At 30.6% G+C, this 9474-nt stretch overlaps 1 protein-coding gene across 1 annotated transcript in view; it reads right to left on the reverse strand.

Annotated features, from left to right (window-relative positions):
* LOC105122529 (auxin response factor 19-like) overlaps window positions 1-4137 on the reverse strand; it is an 8379-nt gene extending 4242 nt beyond the window's left edge. The window contains exons 1-11 of the mRNA XM_011021668.1: window positions 3529-4137; window positions 3016-3131; window positions 2056-2154; window positions 1903-1959; window positions 1553-1708; window positions 1381-1465; window positions 1159-1249; window positions 826-990; window positions 588-710; window positions 226-301; window positions 1-134 (exon numbers count right to left, since the gene is read on the reverse strand). The exon at window positions 1-134 is cut by the window's left edge and continues 2 nt beyond it. Of these exons, the coding sequence (XP_011019970.1) occupies window positions 1-134; window positions 226-301; window positions 588-710; window positions 826-990; window positions 1159-1249; window positions 1381-1465; window positions 1553-1708; window positions 1903-1959; window positions 2056-2154; window positions 3016-3131; window positions 3529-3592 (1166 nt within the window). The 5' untranslated portion in view covers window positions 3593-4137. The remainder of the gene's footprint in view (window positions 135-225; window positions 302-587; window positions 711-825; window positions 991-1158; window positions 1250-1380; window positions 1466-1552; window positions 1709-1902; window positions 1960-2055; window positions 2155-3015; window positions 3132-3528) is intronic.
* Between the last annotated feature and the right edge of the window lie 5337 nt (window positions 4138-9474).

The following is a 9474-nucleotide window of genomic DNA, read 5'->3' on the forward strand; positions in this document are numbered from 1 at the left end:
ATTCCTGGTTGCCTTGGACGCTTAGATCTAAAGAACGGAGGAGGACATATAAAAAACGGAGCAGTCACTGGTTCAATCTCCCATATTGAGACTCGATTGCGTCTTTCACCAGCGGTTGATTCATCCCAACCAACCTATGAAAGAGTATGGAGTGTTTAAACGGTAATGCGCTTATTATGTAAATTTGGCATGATTGGAATCATAAGAGGATGTCACAATTTCTACCTGCAAATTACGCCACTGTGAATTTTTCCATCTTACAGGATCAAGATCACTGATACCTGTAATGGTGCCCATATACCTGCAGTCGAGATTCAATTTCTTTAACTTTCTAATTGGTGAAGAAAATTGAGTTTATTATGTTATAAGAACACCAGGCAAAGAATCTAGGAATTGAGCTCCGGCTCGCTAGGAACAGGTACTAAACAGCTCAACTAAAACACCTTTCAGAGTCAAATTAATCCAATGACACACTCCTTCCCAACAACATGCCCTCAGGTCTCCATAGAATTCCATTTCAAGTTCACAATTCTTGAAATCAATAGTATTCAAATGAAATTCAAGAAGTGCCAAAAGACCAAATGTACCTTCTTGTTCCTGACTCTTCAGTTTCAAACATCATGCGAAAGCGCATTCCAAGGGATATTTGGTTGCTGTAAACTGCCTTGTAATACTTGGCTAAAGGGATAACAAATTCTGATGGACTTGCCCTGCATAAAATTTGCATCTGGTGTCAATTAATCCAACACAAACAACCTAATTAATATGAGTTCAGGAATTTTTAAAAAACAAAGCACCCTACAAAGATAAATATAAGTAATTCACCTGGGATTATAGAACACAGTAAAAGGGCTATTGTTTGCTGCTGCATGGGCTGCAGCAGCTAGGATCCCAATATGCATGCTATCACTTGACAATACTGATGATGATAAGTTGGTAGGTTGCCTGTTAGCCCTTCTGATGCCCAATAGAAGCTGCTGCTTTTCATCTCTAATCACATATAATAAGCAGCATTATGTTGATTAAAAGGGCATGTTTATAGTAAGAAAGTGACCTGAACTTGAAATGCATGTATACAAGATTTAAGATACCTGAGAATATGAGAATTGAATTTCAGTAAAATAAGTCCTTTTGAAACATAAATTCACTAATTCTTACCTAATAAATAAAACTGAGTCACCAGCAAAAAGCCTCTTTCCACTGACAAATAGGCTCCACCCAGTTGTAAGCAGATGACGCTTTGGTTGTCCTGGTTATAGAGAAAACAGGAACTTACATAAGATAACAACAAATTTGGTAACGAACAATTACTGATTGTAAGTATAAGAACCATTGGGTATCAACTAATTAGTTTTCATGAGTGCTGCAAAATTAACATACCACGATAGATATGCCGGAAAGTCCAAACATTATCATGCAAATCCCTGGCTACAAGTTCTTGAGCAGGTGGTTGCATGGAGAAATTCTATACAAGGGAAAGGGAAAAGATTAAATAATGCTATTAGGACTAACTTGAACACTACTATTTTAGGACTAACAGAGAACAGCTTACAAGTGGTGGGAAGATTTTCTCAGCTGCCCGGCGAGGAACAGAGAAACCTCCATGAGTGCTCGTATCACTTGCTGTTAATGTTTTACAGAAAAACTCTGTCTGTGGTTTATTTGACTTCAGTGCAAGATCTGACCTCAATAACGCATCCTTGTCAAACTGCAAAAGGATTGACAAGGTTGCTGATAGATTCAGTAGAAGTTAGCAACTAAAAACATGCTAAAGTCATTCTATAAATTTTCTGGCAATTGCATAGGGATCGGTTATTGCCAATTCATTTCTAGGTGCTTTTCTTAGTCCAAACACCTAAAGCAAGTATGCTTTTTTTCAGTTATTATGAATCAAGTTCTTACGGAAGAAACAGGTTGAAGGGTCATCTGAGCATAAACTTCATCTGTTTCTGGGTCCGCCTACAAAATCAAACAAAAGAACTAAAATAATTGAGTGACCAAATAAAGAAATTTTTTGATGTTAGACATGAAGGCCAGAAAGGTAAGCTATTTTACATGTAAGGTGACATTGTGCAGGAGACAAAGTAGCTTCGATGGAAGATTAGGGTAGTTTGGGATTTGGGCATCTACATCCTTTTTCATGGATGCTGCAACCTGAAAACAGTAACTTTATTCTCAAGTAAGAACATGGACTGACTTCTGAAGGAGAAAAAAAAAAGAAAAGTATAAAATTCCATCCACAATAATCATGAAACCAATTTATAACTGAATATATTTTTCATGTTACACCTACTGGTTCTGTCACCTTGTTCAGTCGAAACAGAAAACTTGCACAAGCCTCAAAAAATTGTCAATATTTGTCAGGCTTTATCAGAGAACATGATCATGGTTCAAAGTTTGCATTATAAGTAAATTGACATGCAAATACACAATGACCTGTGTGACTCTTGATGATTAACTGTAACATTAAGAGAAATTTCAGTTAACATAAATTACAGAGTCAAAGAAGTCAAAACCTCAAGATCCTATTTTTTTTGTTATTTTTGATCAACTAACATTACAGTTTTCTATTAAAAGAAAACTCACGGGGACCATGAGTTGACTTAATAAACACAAGCCAGATGATACAATGCATTGATGGTTTTTAGTAATCAAAAGGAGCACATGACAGCAAGATCATACATAACCAGAGAATATTTCTATTATTACTCAAAGCCGCATTAAATCAAGTTTAACACAATCTGAATCAAGGCCAAAAGGGTAGCTTCAACTTGCCACCTAAAATAGAACCCTCAAAAGTAAATCCCAAATCTTGATCTACTTTTCCTTTCCTTATAATCTACCTATTTATTACACCCAACCAACCAGTTTAGGTAAAATTATAAAACTTAGCACACACTAGATCAAAATCCTAACACGCCATTTACCACAAATAATTAGCCGATAAATCCCATTAAAAGAAGGGTGTAGGCTGGTGGGACACATTTTTGGCACAAAATAGCAACAGACACGAACCTGTTCACTATGCCCTTGGGGGAAGTAGACCACATGAGTTCCGGCCGCCGGCAAGTTCACTAGTGGTCCTGCACATGCTTGCCATAATTCAGGGTTTATGCTCTTCTTCTCTGCCCCTGCATCATCACCACGTGTCTCGCACTCATTAGTCGATAAATTCCCCTTCAAAATCCTCATTTATTTTCCTCTTTGTTTGTTTTCCGGGAAAACAAACCGAGCCCAGAAAAGGAAAAGGAAACAGACTTGCAAATCAATCTTGTTTTTAAGCAAAGAAGGAAAAACCACATAAACAAATACACAAAAAATAGATTCCAAAAATATAGAGACAAACCGGCGCTTAGAGAGAAATGTAATAAAGACAAAACTAAAACAAAACAACCTTGATGGGTAGTTATTTACACATAAAATCTCTTAACATTTTTATCAATGCTTTACACACATCTCCTTTAAATCTATTGCTAACAACAAATAAATAAAGACAAGGTAATAGCATAAATTAAGAGATGACCAAACCTTCACCGTTGGTAGCTGTGGAGGTTGCGGCGGTTCCTCCGGCACCGGTTGCCGGTGACTTCATTGGTTTCTTTATGGAAACTCAAAAAAAAAAAAAGTCTTTTTTATACAAAACAAGAAAGTTCCTCACTTTCTCATAATTTTAAGCTTTTTTAAGATCAAAAGGTGAGCTTCAAAGTAACTCAGTACGAAAATTATAAACGTAAGCAGATTTTTTAGCTTAGATCAGCTCAATAAACAAGAAAAAACCAAACTTCTGAAGAAATGAAATGAAGGGGTGGACTTTCAAGTGAAAAAAATATTATGGGGTTGGTTTGATAGAAAGGGAGTGAGTTTTCCCGGCGAGGAATTCCGGCAAGGTCGCCGGAGATATGGTGGAGAAACGAAAAAAAAAAAACAATAAAAAACCAAGAAATAGGTTTTTATGGGATAGAGAGTTTCTGCTGAATTTTTCAGGGACCAAGTGTTGAAGCTTTGCCCCCTTTCTTCCCCTACATTACCCAGACAAATTTCCACTCTTTCCCTCTGCTTTCCTCCCTCTGCTTTTGCCTTGCTTTCTTACACTTCTCTTTCTCTCTCCTGGTCTATTCTTTCTTTCTCTCTCTAGAGTATTTTATATGTATTACTAAAAAACAGCTCTCTCTCTCTCTCTGTCCTTGAAAATGGCACTGACTTCTCACAAGTCACAAGTAAGCAACCACCTCCGGCCCTACAAAAGTAGAGTCCTCATGTAGGTTGAGTAGGGTTAATGTGGAGGATTATGTACTTCATTTCTCAACTCAACCATAGTTAATCTTCTTACATTAGTATCATCGTATTTTCACGTTGTCTTGTCGTAAATGGTACTTTGGATAAGATATTAGGTTATAAAACCACTAAATCGGTGACGTGCACGATGCCGTGGGCGGGGCTAATTTCTTTTAACTTAAAAAAAGATTAAGAGGATAATAATATTTTTAAGGAAATTAAAAAAAAAAAGTTATAGCCCGGTTAAATTTTAATTGATTTAATGATATAATAAAAAAATAATATAACGTCAAAAAAATTAGAATTTTTTTTCTCTGGCTGCAGATGAAACTTGTAACTTAAACACAACATGAGATATGTTTAAAATTATATATTTACTGTGTGTTGAGTAAGGGTAATTTAATAAAAAAAATTGATGATAAATAAAAAAAGATAAATATAAATATACATATTTGGTATCCCAACACTATGTTTAATAAGTTCATTTATTAAAATTAGATATTTGGTATCCCAACACTAGTTATTTATCATGTTATGTTTAATAAGTTCATTTATTAAAATTAATTTGTGATAGAAATTGATATACATAAAATTTATTAAATAAAAAAAAATATTATACAAGACTATATATATTAAAAATATTATAAAAAATATTTTTAATTTTTAAAAATAAATTTAATTTATTAAAATATATTAAAAAACTACAAATAAATCATATTAATCTCTTTAAAAACTAAACACGCATAACATAATTAAAAAAATCAATATTTAAAAAATTGATAAATAAATAAAAAATATCATTGATAATAGATATTAATTAAAATATAAACTTAGAAAAAAAACATATAAAAGGATATTAATTAAAAAATCAAGTTAAAAAAAATAGGGTCATGCATTACTGGATTTAATAAATTAGGCTAGGAGCTACCGGCAAGGTGAGTCAAATTAAGTGCCTTGGACATGCAAGTTTAGACTTACCCGCATGAGCTTTTTACTTATTGTTTTTAAGTTAATAACCCCCGTTTTGTTTTATTTAAAAAAAAAAACAATGTGTTGTTTGGATCCCCTGAATTTTAGTTGTTATGGTGCTGGAAAAACAAATTTCATGTTTTCTTCATCCAAAAGCTCGTTTTTTATTTAAAGCATCCAAAAAACATTCTAGAAACTTTATTAAATTAATTCATATTTTTAAAAAAAAATTCAAAACTTAAAAGTAAAAACCTTTTTTAAGCTAAAATCTGTTTTTTAGGGCAATTCTAAGATAAAAAAAAACACATAGTTAAATTCCTCGTCATATAAAACTATTTAACATAAAAATTAACATCTTAATTATTAATATCGCTGTCAATTATAATTTTTTCTCTTTACATTGAAATTTAGCAAATCCCTCTTTATTATCTCACCAAAAAGAGATTGAAAAATGAGGAAAATAAAGTTTGATATTAAAACTATAATTTTAAAAACTAAAGAGATGGGTCATGCAAGATTTATAAATATATAAGAGACTAGAATGAATTTTTTAAATAAATTTCAAACTCATCATCTATTTTATCTATGTTCATCATTTCAGTTTTTTTTTTTTAATTTAGCCCTTTCTTCTAAAAAATATAATTGGATGTTAATTTAGGTTTAAAATCACTCAATTGCACGAAATAAAAGCTTGAGCATCAACATAAAAATTAAGATAGTGAATTTACAATGCAAGTAAAGGTAGTTTAATATATAATGAATATTCGGATTAATCCTCTCTTTTTTCTCTTTCCGGGTAAGAAGTTTAATGCTAAACACCACAGAATATTAAGATTAGAGTGAAAAAATCAATGAAGTGTCTCGAAGTTGTTAGTTATTTGAATTTAAATTTAGGACGTGAAGGATTTTTTATTTGCAAATTGCAAAATTTTGTGGGCGGAGAAGATACTAACTAAAATAGTTAATACGATTTTGCTATTTTACAGTGATGATCCATGGGGGCTTTTTTCTGGTCCCGGAAACAAGGGATGTTTTGATAAGAGATATATTAAAATGTTAATAAACTATAATTTTTAATCTGCCATGTCTAAACGCTTTCAGGACCAATTAAATTCTTGTTATAATTTGCTATTTATCCGTAAATTAGCAATGCTCCGAGGGCTAAAATTGGGACAGCAATTTATTAGCACTAGCCCTTAATATCATTATGTTTTTCATTCATCAGTTTCGGCTTGAGTAAGAGAATGATTGTGGTTTTTTTAAAGTATTTTTTATGTTAAATTATATTAAAATAATATTTTTTTATTTTAAATAATTAAATTTAATATTAATATATTAAAACAATTTAAATTTAAAAAAATAATTTAAAAAAAAAACGTCACCAAATGTTTATATAAAAAAATATTTAAAAAAAAAACGTCACCAAATGTTTAGAGGTAAACCTAACTTCCTAGTAAATGTCTATTAAAAGTAAACAGAAAACATGGCAAAGACTTTTCTATAGCTATAGAAAATGTCTTAAAAAAATTATACATCCTAAGCATAGTTTTAAAATTTAGTATAGTCTATTGAGCTGATTTAGGGTTAGAACTTGACCAAGTTGAAAAAAAAAAAAAAATTTAATATGATCCGACAAAATCTAATTAAAACCTGGTTGTAATCCTGTTATTTTTTTCTATTTTTTTACTGAAATAATACTGTTTTAATTATTTAAAAAATTAACCCAGCCCATCTGTTAACCCAGTCAAAGTCTAATAGTTCAATTAAAATTTAAAACCCGAATTTTAAGCCTAACTGGATTTTAAAAGTATGATCCCAGGGCTTTGTGAAGAAAAGAGTGATAAGTGATCTACCAACCCACTACAGGCAGAGAAAAACACACAAGTGATTTTCGTAACAGGCCATTTGCTTTGACCATCACCATCACCACCCACTGTGAACATATTTGTTGCACGTGACCAGTACCTATTCTTTCTAAGCTTTTTTTTTAATTCAATAAATAAATTGATTAAATATAAATATAATTGAATAAATAATTCATATCACAATATTAAATATCTTGATTACCTAACCCAATACAGGCAGAGATATTTGTGCTCTCTTTTAATGGTATTTTGCAACTAAAATGCATATCGGATTTGACAATAACACACTCCATGTTAGATTCTAAGGCAAGCATTCATGAATCCCATCCCATCTATAATTGATGCATTACTGCTTCATTTAATAGTTTATTGTTCTTTACAGAAGATTGATTAATTAATGAATAAGGGACGATTTAGAGATAAATATTTTGACAATTTATGAAGTCCAATAACTCATCTGGTGAATTCAATAGAGATAGCCATGTTGTCACAGTGAAATCAACGTAATGGAGTGAGTTTGGTGATTCAGAAAACTTTTTTTTTTAAAAAAAATAATAAGTTTAAACTTTGGACCTGACATTTAAAATATTTATCTAAATGCTATTAATTATTGTATGGGGTGTATATTTAAAATTGTTTTTGACAAAAATTAATCACATATATCGTCAAATGTCAAGTGAAAATAATGTTATTGGATTCGGCATGATAATTTTAATCACATATATCTTCTAAATACCATTAATTAATTAAACATAGAAATTTAGAGATAAATAAAATATTTTAACAGCGGCAATAATATAATTTGAATTTCTAACATTAAAAGTACATGGGCCTGAAAATTAGCATTTTATTGGTAGATTTGACGTTCTTTTTAATCTTTTAATTAAATGCATGTATTTGCATACATAAATTGCAAACACTTCCACGCATCATAGAAAGAAGACGAGCATTGAAGAGATGAGACAATTACACCTCCCATACAAACTATCTAGTAGGTGTAATTTAGTGATAAAAGTTTGGGACAAAAAAATTTATTTTTTTATAATTTCAAGTTTGAGTTTTGTAATTATTAATATAATAATAATTAAAAATTTATATAATTATTAATTTTAAAATTAATAAAACTAATAAAAATATACACAAACTAACTTGAATACTCATGACAATAAATTAGGTGAACAAAGTGCCATCCTTCCAGTCCACGCTTGTTTGAACCTTTTTCCAGGGTTACTAGGCCTTTTTCTTATAAAATAAAATCTCTTTAAATTACTATTTGGAAAAACTGCAATAAGCATGTTGTAGTTTGATAATTTTTTCACTTTACAATCAATAACTCAAAAATTACACTTTATATCTTGAATTAAAATAAATTTTAAAATTTAATAAAATGACAATAATACTCCAATATATATATTAAATCATAAATCTCGTCACTTCCATATCACTCATTCTCTCATTTTGACTTCACATTGTCTCGTCTCTCAAGTTCTCTGTCACTTTCTCTGTCAAACACAAATTCTCATTTAGACACATTCTCTTCTCACGTTCTGATGTTGAAATTGATTTCTCGTCTATAACACAGCAATAAAAGGGTGTGTGCCAATTCTTTTCTTGAATTGAGATATATATATATATATATATATATATATATATATATATATGTTAATTTGCACTGTCACAATTACTTTTTAAATTTATTAAATATTTTATAAGTCCAATAAATAAATAAAACATCATAAAAATAACAGATATACATGTAAAGAATCAAACCTAGATGCATAAATAAATAATTCCCTGTTAAGACCCGCCCCAACACGCCACGACCTCAAGCCTTGGATTGAGATTTTGAAACATGTTTACATTGCATTTTTGTTAAGGGTAAGTCATTATAATATAGGTTTTGTTTCCTTAGTTTAATAAAAAAAAAAGTAACAAATATGTTGCTTAGAATTTGAAATGTAAATCCTGAAGGCACGATATCCCTGAACAATTTAAATTTTTTTGTTCAATCTAGACCCTTAAACACCTTTTAGAGAGTAAAAAAGAAGTTAGTTATTTTTTTATGAAAAAACCTCCGAATTAAAAAGAAAAATTAGGGGTATTATTCACACAGCCCTAATCTTAAATAATTACTTGATTCATGCATCATTGTTGATTAAATGTTATAAAAGAAAATTAGATTCCAGGCCACTGATTAGCAATCCATGTTATGATGCATTGTGTACAGATTTTATATTGGCAATCTATTTACATGTCATAATAACATTGAGTCACATGGATGCATAACATAGTTCATACCATCGATAAAATGCTAAAATGAATCATTATAATAATGGAAAGTTTTTTATAACATGATCGAGACAGA

The sequence above is a fragment of the Populus euphratica genome, unplaced genomic scaffold, assembly GCF_000495115.2.
Source record: "Populus euphratica unplaced genomic scaffold, PopEup_1.0 scaffold20.1, whole genome shotgun sequence".
Lineage (NCBI taxonomy): Eukaryota > Viridiplantae > Streptophyta > Magnoliopsida > Malpighiales > Salicaceae > Populus > Populus euphratica.